This window comes from Silurus meridionalis, chromosome 13 (genome assembly GCF_014805685.1).
Source record: "Silurus meridionalis isolate SWU-2019-XX chromosome 13, ASM1480568v1, whole genome shotgun sequence".
NCBI classification, from domain to species: Eukaryota; Metazoa; Chordata; class Actinopteri; order Siluriformes; family Siluridae; genus Silurus; species Silurus meridionalis.
The window spans coordinates 3,133,889-3,150,727 of record NC_060896.1 but is presented as its reverse complement, the minus strand read 5'-3'; the positions used below and the strand labels follow the sequence as shown (position 1 = coordinate 3,150,727).

Sequence of the window (16,839 nt, the reverse complement as noted above, 5' to 3'; positions counted from 1 at the left end):
ACAATACAGAACACTGGAGAGTGAGAACTAACATGAGCACTGGAGTGTAAGATTATGAGTAATGTTTTTTCTACAGTCTTATACAGAACCAGGAGCTACTGAGCAACTCATAAAGATTTGAGATCATCATAAATCCAACACCAGCTTCTCCATGCCAGAGCCTTTAAACACTCAAAGAGGTCCAATGTCCAAACTCCACATGAAGTGAAATCCAAATGGCGCTGGTACGTCTCTAGATGGTTTGGGATGTTTGCAGGCATCCACAAGGTCCTCATGAGGTGGGACACGACTGGAGCTGGTGCAACCTCAGGATGCCTTGGGATGTGCAGCTCAAGGGCCCAAGAGCGGCAGCTTGGTGGAGCATGACCACTATACCTTCCGATCAGTAGCCCAAAGCCTTAACCACTTAGCTACCATTTTATCCACTTTTAAAACAACTGGCACTGAAAAGTGAAAAATCAATACTGACATTGTTCTCTGTGGAAACACATGCTGACTGCTTTTTTCTACCCATAAACGAAGCGAGAACATTTAGTTCATCCGAACAGAACGAATAACCTGCGACTTTTATTACACTGCTTTTAAGTCTAACCAATATCACTTAATGTGCATAATAAATAGCAGCAGAGACTGTGGTCAACTAAAACGGGTAGCGTGTGTGTGTGTGTGTGTGTGTGTCTAATTGGTAACACCTGTGCTCAATCAGTATGAGGGCAAGTGGAAAGGAAAGGTGTGGGTTTAGAACTGACCTATAGGCAGAGAAAGGGATAAAGAAAGAAAAAGATAGATAAAGAGATTGATAGAAAGGGAAAGAGAAAGAAAGCGAGGACTAGTTTGCAACACACCACAAACACACGCATTAATGATGTGTTTTAATCATTATATTAATGAATTACAACATTTATCCAAACTTTTTTCCCAATCTGATCTTTTCTAATCAGCTAATTATGGCTGCAGATGAACTCTAAATATACCACAGTGCCATTTTCCGGCTGTTCTTCGAGGCATTTTCGGTGCTAATTGCCAGGGAATATGCATGCGCTGGGAGGCCTGAGTGCTCAGATCGGCATGACTGGCACTTCATTAGCGGCTGTTCCACGCTTATCAATAGCGATTACTCTCTGAATCCCTCAGCTGCTCTCTCAGCCCTCGGTCGAGCTCCCGATGAGGGGCCACGGGGGCTAATGTCAATATCTACACCAATCTGTCAATCAGATGGGGAAAATAAAGGCACCAAATCGGATGCTTACATTTTTATGAACTAATGTGTTTTTTTATTAGAATTGCAATAACAGCGTGAATCATTGAATATTGTAAAAGTACCAGAAGGCACAGGAACGCAGAGTTCCTCTAATGCAGGGGTCTTTACCCTTCCAACCTTTTGTACACCACAGAACAGATTTTTTTAAATATTCTTAAAATATTTTTGTGTTGGAGGTATATACTGTATATCCATAAAGCTCCTCCTTGGCCTTCCTCTTCCATCCTTCCTTCTTGTCCTTTAGCTTCATTCTTTCTCTTTTCTTTCTTTTAAATTGCACCATTTGTAAATTTATAATAAATAATGGCTCTTAAGAGGCAAAAGAGACAATAAATATTCATATCAATTCCTTCCAAATTCCAACCCAGTAGCAACCCAGTGATTGGGGACCATGTCACCATGCCAAACACCCCCTACTCACACACACACACACACACACACACACACACACACACTTTTCTTTGATGTGATCTTTTTTTCTTTCCCTTTTTTTCTTAAAATATATTTGTGCATATTTACACATTTATATTATATATTTTTATTTCAAGTATATATTGATATGGTTGTAAATGCCTTTAAATATAACACCACATTTAATTGATTGCTATTTATCAAAATAACCTGTTGATTTGCTATTTAACAATAAACTTGAATTAAACTGAATTTTATACAAGTGAACTGAGCCTTTGTAATTCATCGCCATTCATTTTCATTTTTGAAATGAATGATTGAATTTCAAAAATGTCAACAGCATGAAGCAAGACAGATGAAGATGTGAGGTTGAGGAAGAAAGGGAAAAATATGTATATTAGTAGCATGACATATAAGTATATTAGTAGTTATTATCTCACCTTTTGCTTGAGGTTGCTGATGAAGGATCGACTTTGAGACTTCTTTAGGCCTTCTTTGGAATTCTGAAAAACCCAGAGACAATAAGATTTCTTTTAATCACATACACACGTTAATTCACATACGGTTTATACTACATGCAAATTCCAATCTGGAAATGTTTTTATCGAAAATACAAAGTTTTATAAGATGTCTTTGAATTTTCCTTCACTTGAACTCGGAAGACCCAAACCTGTTCCAGCATGACAGCACAAAACAGCACAAAGCAAACCACGTTAAGATCTGTTTTCTATGGTTTGGAGTAGACGATCTTCTGCTATAAAGCTCTGACCTCAAACCTATTGAGAATCTTTGGAATGAATGTGAACACTGACTGCACTCCAGGTTTCCTCACATCACCTACATTTATTCCTGACTTTACTAACATCCTTATCACTGACTGGGCCCAAAATATATACACACGTGTGTACATTTTCTCGGTTTAAACATCTTATCTCTTTTTCTCTGTTTTATTGTGAATAAAATGTGGGTTTATGAGATTTGCAATTCCTTGCATTCTGATTTTATTTTCATTTTACCCAGCATCCCAACTGTTTTGGAATTGTTAATGTAAATGATGTACATGTTGTTGTCTGTTTGTTCTACCTTGGTCAGGTTCTTGTGCAGCCCCTCGTGTGTGGCTCGGAGCAGTGCTCGGATGGAGAAGCTGTCCGTGTCCTCCTTATCTACGATCTGAGACTCCTTCAACAATGAGTCGAGCTTCTTCCTCATCTGGGACTCGACCATGTGTTGTGTGGGTCCGTTCGACTAAGTGAGGGAAGGAAACGACAAAAGAATTTTCGATTATCTTTTTAAATTGAACTTAGGTCAAGTTTTTATTTGAGCAGATCTACTCAGTAATGATTCCTCTCAATTGTGCTGCATGAAGCATTATTATAAAGCATCTATGGTCTTTCATTGGACTTTTAATTTGTTTATAGCTTTAATACGAGGCTAATTTTCTGAAATTCTGCTTTGCGGTGCCTCCTGTTGATATTATATTACACCTCGCAGTGTGGAATCTGTGTTCTCACCTCAGGAGGTGATTAAACAATGCTGTTGTTACTGAGTGAGTAATTCGGCTGGGCGTAACAAAATGCGTACATAGCGCAGAAGTCTATTTTATGAAATAAAAGCATGTGTAATAAGCAGGGATAATAAAAAGCCTGACCAACAGTGACACTAATGGAGCAATTTAATGCTCATTCCAACAGGTTTAGACAAAGCCCATGAAGCTCTAATTGGCTTTCGTAAAGTGACTTAACTGAGTAGATCATTGAACAGTAATAAGCCATAATGGGAAAAAACACAGGTATGGCGTTAAGAGCGTCTATAGCTAATGTATGTAACCATGGTTCCCTGATGGGAACGAGACGCTGCGTTAACAATGCTTTGGGAACGCTTTCAGGGTTTTTTGCTCTGAATCATGTGTGTAATCAGTACAATGGAAAAGCCAGGAAGCTATAAAAGCAAATGCCGTGAAGACGGCGCTAGGTTAGAAAGTGAAGAATGCAGGAAGTGTGGCATAGAGCCACAGGGTCTTATTCCCTCAGAGAACCGAGGTTACATACGTAACCTATACACGTTCGCTTTCAGGAACTCAAGACAACAACGCTTTGGGAACAAGTGTTTAATACCACACTGACCAATCCCTGCCTAGTGTAGATGGGCACAGCTAGGTCAAAGGACTGAGGGGCCAGGAGTGGCAAGGCTGTAGGACCTGACGAGTGGACCAGCCCGGAGCATCCCAGTGGATACCCCAGAGTGAGCTCTGACCACAAAAAGACAGGGAGACCAGGGGACTCATAAGAGGATTGGATAGCATCCACAATCCACCCACTGAGGGTCTTTTAATTGGCAGAAAACCCTTTTTATACCGACCATAGCAGAAAAATAACTGGTCCGACTTTCTCCACACGGCAGTTCTGTGGACATTTCTTAACCCGGTTAAGCTTCTCCTGGTCGGGGTGCTGAAAAGGAGGAGGATAGAATGCTTTGTGCACGACCAGTCATGGGACAGCCGAGGACACATTGAGTATATAAAGTACTTTAGACAGGGGCTCAAATAAAGGCTTAGAAATGGCCTCCAGAACAATGGCCAGGTGCCATACTACAGGCACTCTGGGTCGCACCGGAGGCCTCAGCCTCAAGGTACTGTGGAGGAAATGTGTCAATTTCAGGTTTCTCCCTTGCCACTGCTCGGCAAGCAGAGCATGATAAGCTGCAATTGTGGAAAGGGGCCACAGCCTCCACAGCTCGGGGTGGGGTGAAGCAAAGCACCGCCTGCCGTAGAGAGAAGGTCCCTCCTGGGAGGAATCTCCAAAGGAGGGTGTTCAAAAAGGTTTACCAGGTCAGCAAACAATGGCCAGCCTGGCCAGCACAAGGCTACCAGGAGGAGATGAACTCCATCTCGGCAAACTGTCTCCAGAACTCCTGGGAGCAGTGCAACAGGAGGAGAAGCATACAGGTGGAGCCTCAGCCACACCTGTACCATGGTGTCCAGCCCAAGAAGGGCTGGGTGAGTAAGGGAGAACCAGAAGGTGGTACGTCTCTTGAGTTGCAAACAGGTCCACTTGTGCTCTGTAAAATCTTCTCCATATTTGCCACACCTTTCTCCGGGCCTTGGCCCTTGCCTTCAAAGGGCGTTTACTCCTTGATTCAACCACCCCGGGATGTATAGTGCTATAATGCCAGCTTGTGAAGAAGGTGAAAGTGCAGACCTCCCTGGTGGTTAACGTAGGAAACCACCAATATGTTGTCTGTACGGACCAGCTCATGAATCCCCTCATGAATCTGGGATCTTTCCACATGTCTAAGGCCCGTAAGGCTCGCCGCATGACCTTGATTGTGTGGAGTGGGTTGGCCAAATCCCACACTATGCCTAGATAGAATTGAAGGGGCCACCTTGATGGCCTGCTCAAGAGAGTCTCTACTTCCACCAGAGTGGGACCCCATTAAACCAAAACTAAATCGTATATCCTCTCTCTACAGTGTGCAGAACCCACTGAAACACGTCCAGCAGGCATTTTCAGGCTGCTAGATAGTCTCTTAAGGGAATCAGCCTCTTGAGACTGACCTGTGGTATGCCTAGAGCCGGGGCTATGCCCTGGCGCAGCTCTTAGGGCCCTGCTGAAAGGCAGCAAGCCCCCATCCGCTAAATTCTTGGTTGGAGGCTGAGGGGGAGGTTCACGTTGGAGATGTCTGTGCCCTGAAGCACTTTTCGTGTCAGGGTTAACAAGCTAATTTCCTGAGAGCACAGTAGAGGGCGCCACTGGCTGTCAGGATTTTTTGGTCGAAGCTCTTCTATTGAAGATGACGGCCCTCAGAAATTTCCATTTGATTACGGGTTTTTTTTTAACTGACTTACCAATATTTACCTGCAGCAAAAACAGACACACAGTCTCCACGGCATGTGTTTTTATAGCTTCCTCGTTGTGACGTCACCCCGCCGGTGATGCGGTGCTTTTCCGTTGAACCGATTACACACGTCACTCATTTTTACTGGAAATGTCATCAGCTATTTTGTGGCAATGTTATTAATAAGGTAAAATCAGCTAATGGTAGACTGCGCCTTACACATTTCTTGTCTTCTATCCAGGCAAAATGCTTGAGTATGTTATTCTTTTGCTGATTCAATTCAGTATATTTCAGAGTGTTTTTGAATGTAACTCCTGGTCTAATGTCTTAGACAAATATGCTTCGGTTTGTACAAATACCTAAATACACAATGACAACAAGTACAGTAACAATACTGCCAAAAACTAGCATATGATATCCATTATTCCACGTTATTCCACTATTTACAGTCCCTATTGATCTGGAGCAGTAAGACTGAGATGATTGACTTTATGCTCAGTAGCAGTTTGCTGGCCGAGTGGCCCACACAGCAGTTTTAGACAGATGGGACACACTTAGGGATTCTGTCCATGATCGATGAAGTCTAAAAATGGTGTGGATTCTTTAGAGGAATGCGCCTCCAGGCAGCTTCAAACTGAGAGCAAAGGCAAATCTATCCAAAGTTTCACGCTAAAGGCAGAAAAGGAGAATGAAAAGAAACGGATCGAGGATACCAGAAAAGAATAACATTTAAAAAGCACACACACACACACACACACACACACACACACACACACACACACACACACATTTATAAACAGCTGGTTCTTTGACTCTTTTTATATATAATAAAGTATTCTGATATTGAAATATGCATATTTTTACTGCTTTGTGACATTGTCCACAGTTACAAGTGCTATACAAATAACAGACAATTGGAAAAAAATAATTTTAAAATAAAAAAAAAGGGAATTGTAATATATGTATGTGTATATATTTTTAAAGATTTTCAAATAAAAAAAGGCTTACTGTGTTGTTCTTCAGTTTGAAATCATCCTCGATCTCATCCGCACTATCGTCGTCTGAAACCTCGCCTTCTTCTGCATCTGCAGACAGATACGGGGGCAGACGCTTTCCCTGCAGAGAGGCAGAGAGCGAGAGCGAGATTCGATTCAATAAAACTGCTCTGTAAGACATGATAAAGATAAGAGTTTTTTGTGAGGCTGTGAAAACTAGACAAATTAATAGATGTGTAATCTAAACTGTAATTTGCTAATGATGGGTTCATTATCAATCAAATGAGAAAGAAGCAGAGGATGAGCGTGAATTTCATTTCGAATATATAAAAAAAAAACGTGTACGTCAGAAACGGCAATTAATCCAGCTAACGATCTTGTTAGGAAATGCCCGAGACCATCATTAACAAAGGGGATTGAGTAAACAAGTCTGGCAGCGTTCACGTCTGCCACTCGCAGGAGACGGTGCTTATTTTTCACCTGTTGATCACGAGGTTCTCCCCAGACACTTCATGTTGATTTCACGCAGTCATCGGGGAGAGCAAATTAACTTCACCTAGAGCACAGAGTCACATCCCTAATGATCAACATTCTCTCTTTATAGTCTCAGGAGAGCAGTGAGGAAAGAGTCGCTGCATTTTAATGTGGTTTAAAGAGCGCTAAAGGACAACTCGCTTTGCATTCAACCCTGCGTATCTTTTTTGAGTGCATTGTCTTTTTTACATTGTGGGTCGATGGTAAAGATGATGGAGAGAAGGCTAGTTCACCCTTCACAGGTTCATGTGTAAGGGCATGGCCTCATTCATGCTGTAACATCTTTCATTTCTGTGTGTGTGTGTGTGTAAGTGAGTAAATGAGTTGTGTTTCTTCATGCATGTGAAAGAAAAAGACATATACTGGGTCAGGATTCAGATTTCACACTGGATAATAAAGCAACAGAGAACATGGCATTCTTCTTCTTCTTCTTCTTTCGGCTTCTCCCATTAGGGGGCGCCACAGCAGATCATCCATCTCCATACCTCCCTGTCCTCTACATCTGCCTCTTTCAACCCAACTACCTGCATGTCTTGCTTCACCACATCCATAAACCTACTCCTTAGTCTTTTTCTTTTCCTCCTTCCTGGTGTCTCCATCCTCAGCATTCTCCTACTGATATACCCCATGTCCCTCCTCTGCACATGTCCAAACCATCTCAATCTCGCCTCCCTCACCTTGTCTCCAAAACATCCTATATGCGCTGTCCCTCTAATAAACTCATTTCTAATTCTGTCCATCGTCGTCACTCCCAACGAAAACCTCAACATCTTCAGCTCTGCTACCTCCAGCTCCACCTCTTGTCTTTTACTCAATGCCACAACAGAGAACATGGCATTAAAAATATAAATATATATATATATTTAATATATATATATATATATATATATATTATGCACGTGATACATTACTGTAATACCGATCTGCCCCGATAGTCGATTGTGGAAATACCGGCTAAAATCAGCGAAAATCCATACCGATAGTTTTTCCGGGTTGCATTATACACTATGAGAGCGGCCTCTAGAGGAGAATCACATGCACCATGTGCTGTTTATTTGAAGTGTCTTTTTTTATTTTATTTTTTGGATGCAACTGTTTTTAATTATTTGAAGTGTTACGTTTTGTGTCAGTTTGACTGCATGTCTTTAATTTTCCTCAATATTTATTAATATAATGAATATATTCATATTTATTTTATTTAGCACATTTTTATGATTCAGTAATGTTTTTTATTTTTGTAATAAAGTTCAGCACTATTTTATATGGAGTGTAATGGTTTTTTAAACAAGTATTCATTTTATTGGCAAGTATAATCCACGCTAGCTATCTGTATCGTATAATCAGTTGACCTCTAGCAGACACTGTACACAACCATTGGTCACGACCCAGTACCAGGCAGTGAAAGTGTTGCTTCTGGGTCGCAAAATGTTCTGGGGGAAAATGTCTATAGTTACGAATGTATTATTTATAGCGAATCCCACAAGAATCACTAACCATACAGCAATCACCGAATCCAACAGGGTTATAGGTTGAGTGTGTTGCCAGAAGACGCAACACATACACACAAACGCACCCCACCAGTAGGTCCTCATGAATATCTCTAATACAAAATCAGTCTGTAATGAACAAAAGATTGGAAATCCCAAATCTACATATCAGAAAAATAAAACACTCTTGGACTTTTGTTATTTGGAGAATGATCAATGTTAAAGCCGTATCACTCTGTTCATCACACCATCCTGTCATTAATTATTTTGCTCTAAGCTCAGCAAGTGTCTCAACTCATTCCTTACACAACATGCAGAGCTAAAACAACATGCAGAGCTTTTGGTCTTCATATCTATCAATTCTTTCATCTTTATAAGAGAAAAGCAGTGTTTTTACCCGCTTGTTTTGTCCACCTGCTTTCCTACGTGTGTTTTAGCAAGTCATAAATGATGAACTATTCCATTACATGACTCATTTTCCATTTCGGATTGGCAGAGCCGCTGGAGGTCTGCGTGTTCCAGTACTGCTAATGATTATAGCCAATGTGGAAAAGGTTTTACAGTGTCAGAGCGTCCGAGACGAGATTAAGCTGAAGGAGGTGATTCTAGGAGATAGTATAGGAATTCTCCTTTAAATAATAAGAATAATAATTTATTAGTATTATTATTGTAAATATTATAAGCTTAAATGTCATTTAGGTCTTTGAACAGCATAAAATATTTGATTATGATTTTTATTATCTCACAATATTTTCCCTTCGTGATTTGTATTGTACTCTCAAATAATCCACTGGTAATAAAGCATGAGGAAACATTCCTAACAAGAGCGTCCCAGCAGGCAGAGGAAAAAAAAAACAGGACAGCTGCCTTGTCAAAAACCTGAAATGCTATGACTAATGCGCATATGTTGGGATCTCGGCAAGCTTTATATAAAAAACCTCGAGAACGTGTGCATTACTCCATCGTCCATACCTGTGATAAAATCAATGTAGCGCCCACCCTATTGCTTTATAATAATCAAAAAGAATAAAGCCTAGTTTTTTATTAAAATCTATATATATGTCATTTTTTCCAGTAGGCAACTCTTCCACCACACAATACATTGTATTACCAATAAGCTCTGGTTACTAAGCAACATAACAGGCACATATTAAGGAATTCACATTAACGTAATTATATCTGGGATGCTGTCTCAGGTGTGCATATAATAAGTATTTTATTTTAAGTAACTTGCTTTAAATTATAGAAGCAGCACAATAAAAAGAAGACGTAGACATGACAGACATACGGATTAGAAGAGACAGATGTCATACAGAAGTCAGTGTGTACACCGATCAGGCATAACATTATGACCACCTCCCTAATACTGTGTTTGTCCCCCTTTTTCTGCTTAAACAGTTTTGACCCATCGATCATTAACAGCATGAACTTCTTCAGCAGTTTGAGCTACAGGAGCTCGTCTGTTGGATCGGACCACATGGACCAGCCTTCGCTCCTCACGTGCATCAGTGAGCCTCGACCGCCAACGACCCTGTCACCAGCTCACCACTGTTCCTTCCTTGGAGCACTTTTGATAGATTCTGACCACTGCAGACCAGGAACATACCAAAGAGCTGCAGTTTTGAAGTTGCTCTGACCCAGACGTCTAGACGTCACAATTTGTTAAACTCCTTTGTTAAATCCTTACGCCCATTTTTCCTGCTTCTAACATCAACGTTAAAGACAAAATGTTCACTTGCTGCCAAATAAATAAATCCACCCACTAACAGATATGTTATAATCTCAGGATATCATGCCTGGTCGCTGTATACATATCTATTTATTGTGTGTATTAGTTCACACCTTAATTAATATCTTGCCCTTCAGACTGTTGGGACTGGGCAGCTGTGTGGAGTCCTTGTTCAAGATGTCTCCCAAATCCAGCTTGTCTTTAAAGAGCTCCTTCAGGTACTGAGCAATCTTCTTTTGCTGCTGGACACTGCAGTGGTTCTCGATGGACAGGATGACTGGGTATCTGACAGAGAGATAAAAAGGGGGGGGGGAGAGAAAGAGAGAATGATTAAATAATCACAGCAGCTGCTTACCTCCTGATTCCACCTCTGTTTAAACCTTTCTGCCTCAGTGACACACTCACACTCACACTGACAGGATCTTCCCTTTTTTTCTTATGCTGTTAGAAAAGATTCAACAATGTCACCAACGACTACACGTGTTTAAAAACACTGACCCATTACTGAATCAGTCGTTTGCATCCTTTCCATTTCGACCTGTTTTTTAGCATAGAAATGGCCATAAGGGAAATGCAAAAAAAAAATAAAACATTCTTGAAATAAAACTTATGCTTTTTGTTTTATTATTATTGTCATTGTTTTCAGCAAATTAAATGTGGTCATGAGCGAGGTAGGAAATTGTCAAGGCTGTCAGGGTGCCAGAAAATCCCCCGGGGCCTCAGAGTTTTTTATATGATGCATTTCCAACACACTTGGTAAAGACGGTAGAGGTGAGGTCATGTATGTGTGTGTGTGTGTGTGTGTGTGTGTGTGTGTGTGTGTGTGTGTGTCTGTGTCTGTGTGTTGCTTTTTCTCATAAGACACTCACAACCTATAACTTGCACACTATGATCCATATAAATAAGCCCTTTATTAAGATTAATATGATCACTATATCATACATCATTACTTTAAAGTGATTTTTTTTATTTTGGAGAAAAGTAGGTCATCTTATCCTCCCAAGTCTGAGCACATTTTCCTTCCCAAAAAGAACATTTCAGCAAACACCGACATGATTTCTTTAATTGGACCATACATATTAGCAAATTACCAAAAAAAAAGGAAAGTGGTATCCCAGTGGTTAAGATGTTGAACTTTTCATTAGAAGGTCATGAGTTTAAATCCCAGCACCACCAGGCTACCCCAGTTGGATTCGATGGTTGCAGTATAGAATTTGAATAGTGGCCCTTAAAGGCACAATTAATAATACAGCGTCATAAAGATAGACGTTTTCAACAGAACGTCCTTGTGACCCGGTTGTGTATATTGTACACTGTCTGCCTTACAAATCCCTGTGTGAGCTGATATTACAATAATGTATCACAACGAGTGCATTCATATAAACCTGAGATTTTTAATTATTGTCAGAGCAGCTTTTTGTAGAAAATTAACCTAAACCTTCTGACCAATCAGATTTCTGGACCCAGGATTCTCAAATTATCCAGATCCAGAACACAAAAATAAAAAATGCGACCAAACAGACTAGACCCTACAAAAAAGAAAGGGAAAGTGTTTGCTCAGTGGTTATGATGATGAACTTTTGATGAGGAAGATCATGAGTTTGAATCCCAGTGTCACTCTGAGCAAGGTCCCCAACTCCTGCAGTGTAAATGAAATACTTGTAAGTCACTCTGAATAAGGGCATCTGCCAACTGTTATGTAAATAGTACAATTTAGGGCTTAATTTAGTTATTCGTGGCTTTATTATGTAACTGCTGGTGCATGATATGGAAAGTTAAATGCGAAATATGACAAAGCTGCCAATTAACAGAGATAAGAGGCATATGTTTTTAATTAAAGCAAATTTTCTGCAATTATTATAATTGGAACTCCTGTTAGATACATTTCAATGTTCGCCATCTTCTCATTCATACATCATTCCATAAGGAGTATATCTTTAAAATGGAATTCATCTTTGGTTACCACATTAATGCTGCACAATAATATCTTCATACCTCACGCAATTGATAAATGTTGAAAAATAAAATGTTAAAGATTTTAAATGAGCTGATAAAATTCAAGCTGCAAAAAATCCCAGAAGTCCATTAATAAAATGAAATTCTCCTATGACTTACATTAAAACATTTCAGGGAATATTATAGTATAATCAGTCATAACATCCTGACATTATAACATTCTGAGTGGTGAAGTGAAGAACACTGATGATCTCGGCATCATGGCACCTGTTAGTGTTTGGATTTATTTATTAGGCAGAAAGTGAACATTTTTCCTCAAAGTTGATGTAGATGTAGAAGTAGAAAAATGCGAGCGTAAGGATTTGATTGAGTTTGAAATTGTGACGTCTAGACGTCTGGGTCAAAGCATCTCCAAATCTGCAGCTCTTGTGGGATGTTCCTGGTCTGCAGTGGGTCAGTATCTATCAAAAGTGCTCCAAGGAAGGAACAGTGGTGAACCGGCAACCAAGTCGTGGGCGGCTGAGGCTCATTGACGCACATGAGGAGCGAAGGCTGGACCGTGTGGTCCAACTGACGAGCTCCTGTAGCTCAAACTGCTGAAGAAGTTCATGCTGTTGATGCTCGACAGGTCAGAACTGTTTACACAGCAAAAGGGGACCGGCACAATATTAGGCAGGTGGTCATAATGTTATGTCTGATCGGTGTATATTATATAATTTCATTGACTTTTTTTATATTTTAAATCATCCATGAAAAAGGATAATGGACATCCTGTGTCACATGTTACATGCATTTTATAAGACCGTGTAAAAGAGGCTAAGGGAGTTCTGATGACTATCCTCGTATGCGTCATGAAAGATGAAGTACAGAATCTGCATGTGTTAAAGGCCTCATTCTTTATTTAAAGCCATTAGCACGAGCAGGTGCTTGTCTGATGATAAAACTATCATTACGAAGCAGACAAGTAGGCATTTTGGCATCTGACAGAGCGCTGGCATGGACGCAGCACTCTACCGCACCATGTCTCATCAATTATTACCGTGTTCGCTTTGCCAGAATTATAGACAACAAGGTTCCCCAGCTAATTCCCCTCGTCACCCCCGTCTCTCTGGGTCTCATCACCGGAGCTGTTTTCAAGATTCCCACTTTCAGTATGACCCAAAATTGCACATCACTGTTAAATTCACGATTGTGATTGGACAGAAGGTATTGAGTAATTTGCTTTTAAATAGCAGCCTTGATGGTGGTTCTGGCTGCAAGGCAAAGCACGGGTTTATAATGATGTGCTCATTCTAAACATAAGCATAAAAAGAGCTAAAGTATGACATGCCATGGTTTAACACATTATAAAATGTACTTGTTGGCAAATGGTGTGTAGTGTAACAGAAATGAAAACCACATCACTGGTTATTTTCAGTATGTGGTAAATCTTATTTAAATTGACGGTTCCCTCTACAGGGTTGATGGTTTGATGATTCACTTGCAAAGTCGTTGAATTCAATGTTGATGTTGATTATGGAAAGTTTTTACGTACTCGTTGTTGATGAAGGCATATTTGTCAATGGTCTCGATGACAGATTTGAAGGGAATTTTGGAGGTCAGAGTGTATCCATGCTGTACCATGGGCTCACCATCTGGACCATCCCAGCAGTCCACTGCCCAGACATGCACACACACATCCATACACACACGAAGACACACACAGAGACAAACCGCAGTTTAACACAGTCCAAGGTCATGTTTTTGAGTATGCATACGAATAAATTGTTTATTTATATTTCTTTAAATGCATAGGGTGGATAGATAAATGGATGGATGAATTTATAAATTAATTAATAAATGATTAGATAAATACATATGAGAATAAATGAAATGGGTGGACAGTGCATGAATAGACCAATCAATAAAAAAATGGATGGATGGATGGATGGATGGATGGATGGATGGATGGATGGATGGATGGATGGATGGATGGGTGGATGGATGGATGGATGGATTAAACAATAATTTGGAATACTAAAACGATTAGAATGCATAAAGTAATGTATTACTTAATTAATTAATTAATTAATTAAATAAGTTGGATGGATGGATGGATGGATGGATGGATGGATGGATGGATGGATGGATGGATGGATTTATTGATGGATGGATGGATAGATGGGTTTATAAAAGGATATATGATGAATAGACACATAGATCAATAAATCTCTTGGACTGATGGCTGTGAGGATACATGAGTGGTACCATATGCAATACTGATTTAAAAAAGTACTGAATAAATCCTAATCTCTTCTCATGGACAGGAATTAATCCACAAATGACACTAATCTGCATGACGCAGAAACTGTTATAACATAAGAGTCATTAATGAATGAACCTTCCACGCAGCGGCAGCCGGCCTGCAGGACCCAGGCATACATGTCTGTCTTGGAGTGAGAGAGGAGCTGGTCTCCAGTCAGATAGGTGTTGTGAGAGGAAGCCACAAAATAACTGCACAGCGGTTGGTCCATGTCCTGATTAACTTCATTATGCTGAGGGTTAAAGACGTCACATGCTGGACTGCGCATGAAATTAGTGAAGCCTGTACGTGAGAAGAGAACAGAACACAAAATCAGTAAAGTACCTGGACTTTTCCTCCGCTCTCAAAAGTCAGGGTTTAAAGCGTTAGATCATTTGTTACGTACAAGATGAGTCATGTTCATTCATCCGTTTATACAAAAAGGCTTAAACTTTTCAGTAAAAGCATCAAATGCGTGTTCATGTGTGTGTGTGTGTGTGTGTGTGTTTGAACAGCAGATGTGCCACTGTGAATGAATTAGCCCACACAACACGCACCTAATGTTCTCTTATCCTGAGAATCACAGTCACTGATCACACACTCTCTGTACTGGCACTGACTGACAATGACACACACACACACACACACACCACACACATGTACATTCATAATAGGTGCATAAATGTGCACCTAAAAATGCACTGACATGAAAATGCACGCGAAAAAACAGAAATGTAAATGCACACGCATCAGCACACATTCACATGGATTACAATAGAGAAATATCTAAAAAGAAAGAAGAAAAAAGAAGAAGAAAGGAGCCATGTTTTCTGTTTTGTGCATGTCCACAGTGCCATAATTTCAGACTGAAACACTGCAGTCACGGACCATCAGTTCCAGCAGCTTTATTCACATAGTGCCCACTTTTCCACTTCCTATTTCTCTCACTCTGTCAGAGGTCAATCCCCCAGTGAAAACAAATCACTGAAAACAGTACTTTATCCATCTAAACACTGTATATAGACGAGTAGAACAACCTGCTCCGACTGGCCCTATTTCAAGATTAGCCTCTGGCTTGTTAAAATGTCACTGGCTTCTCCTTTTTAATTTATGGGCCACTTCCCCAGCACTTGCACTATCTGTACACACACACACACACACACACACACACACACACACACACACACACACGGCTCATTTTAATCTCTCTTTGGTGCGCAATAACAGAAGGAACAATATGTTAAATATTTAATTGGCTAATTATAATTTGCAATAATAATGTTGAGTAAATGCACAGTGTTTATTATCATAGGGACAAACTCATTTGCACCCTCACACATCTTTTGCATGCGCAGTGTTTTTCATTGTGCGGTCTGCATTTTAGATCATGTCCAATGCCCATCCATTGGACATGACCTAAAGTGACCTGTGTGCACATCCATCCATCCATCCATCCCCGCATCCATTGGACATTAGATTGACGTATCCAATGCCCATATTACTGAAATAATTAAAAAGTCTTCAGAATTCTGAAATAATGTTTTTATTAGCCTATGATTACGTTGTTTATACACCTACTAGTGTGAGTTGCTCTAAAAACTAAATTTGGAGTATTCTTGAATCATTGATTTGGATTATATACAGTGGATGGATGTTTGCAAATTAGTTTTCACCTTTTTCACTTCAAAAGCTTTAAAGAAGAAGGAAAGCTGCTTTAGTAATAACAGGAACTTGTTGCATGTCCATTCATGTACCATTCTGTCATTTATTATGTTTTTGTAACAGCATATAACTCTATATAACCCAAATAAGACTCTGGTTTAATGATTGGAAGGTTGCGGGTTCAAGCCCCGCTATCACCGAGCTGCCACTGTTGGGCCCCTGAGCAAGGCCCTTAACCCCGGGGGTGGTGTATCATGGTGTAAGAATTTCACTGTGATAATCATAAACACATTTTCCTCATAACAGTGTAATTTATTTGTCTGTCTGTGTGTCTACAAAATATAGATACACATAATAAATTAATACATAAAAAAATAAAATAAAATAAAATAAATTTGCTGAAACACTGACCTTCAATACCCAGGATGCCCTTCTGCTTGTTTTCTTCAGACACTTCAAACTTATCGATGATGTCCAGGCAGAACTCAGTTGTCACATTAGACATCTGGGGTTTGAGGAAGACAGTCGAGAGTCAACACTCTCAGATACGTACATGTCATGGTTTTCTCAATTTCATAACAGATTTTAAACTGACATAAATCCTGTCTCTGTGTGTGTGTGTGTGTGTGTGTATGTGTGTGTGTGTGTGTGTGTGTGTGTGTGTGTGTGGGGTGGTAAAAATTTAGACG

The 16,839-nt window shown here is 40.1% G+C and overlaps 1 protein-coding gene across 6 annotated transcripts in view; it reads right to left on the bottom strand.

Annotated features, from left to right (window-relative positions):
* Positions 1-16,839, bottom strand: part of plch1 (phospholipase C, eta 1) — an 81,974-nt gene that overhangs the window by 17,631 nt on the left and 47,504 nt on the right. For all 6 annotated transcript variants that reach the window (XM_046864757.1, XM_046864758.1, XM_046864756.1 and 3 more), the window contains 7 exons: positions 16,562-16,655; positions 14,588-14,791; positions 13,742-13,862; positions 10,365-10,536; positions 6,515-6,622; positions 2,756-2,917; positions 2,113-2,175 (listed from right to left, as the gene is read on the bottom strand). In XM_046864757.1, the coding sequence (XP_046720713.1) occupies positions 2,113-2,175; positions 2,756-2,917; positions 6,515-6,622; positions 10,365-10,536; positions 13,742-13,862; positions 14,588-14,791; positions 16,562-16,655 (924 nt within the window). The remainder of the gene's footprint in view (positions 1-2,112; positions 2,176-2,755; positions 2,918-6,514; positions 6,623-10,364; positions 10,537-13,741; positions 13,863-14,587; positions 14,792-16,561; positions 16,656-16,839) is intronic.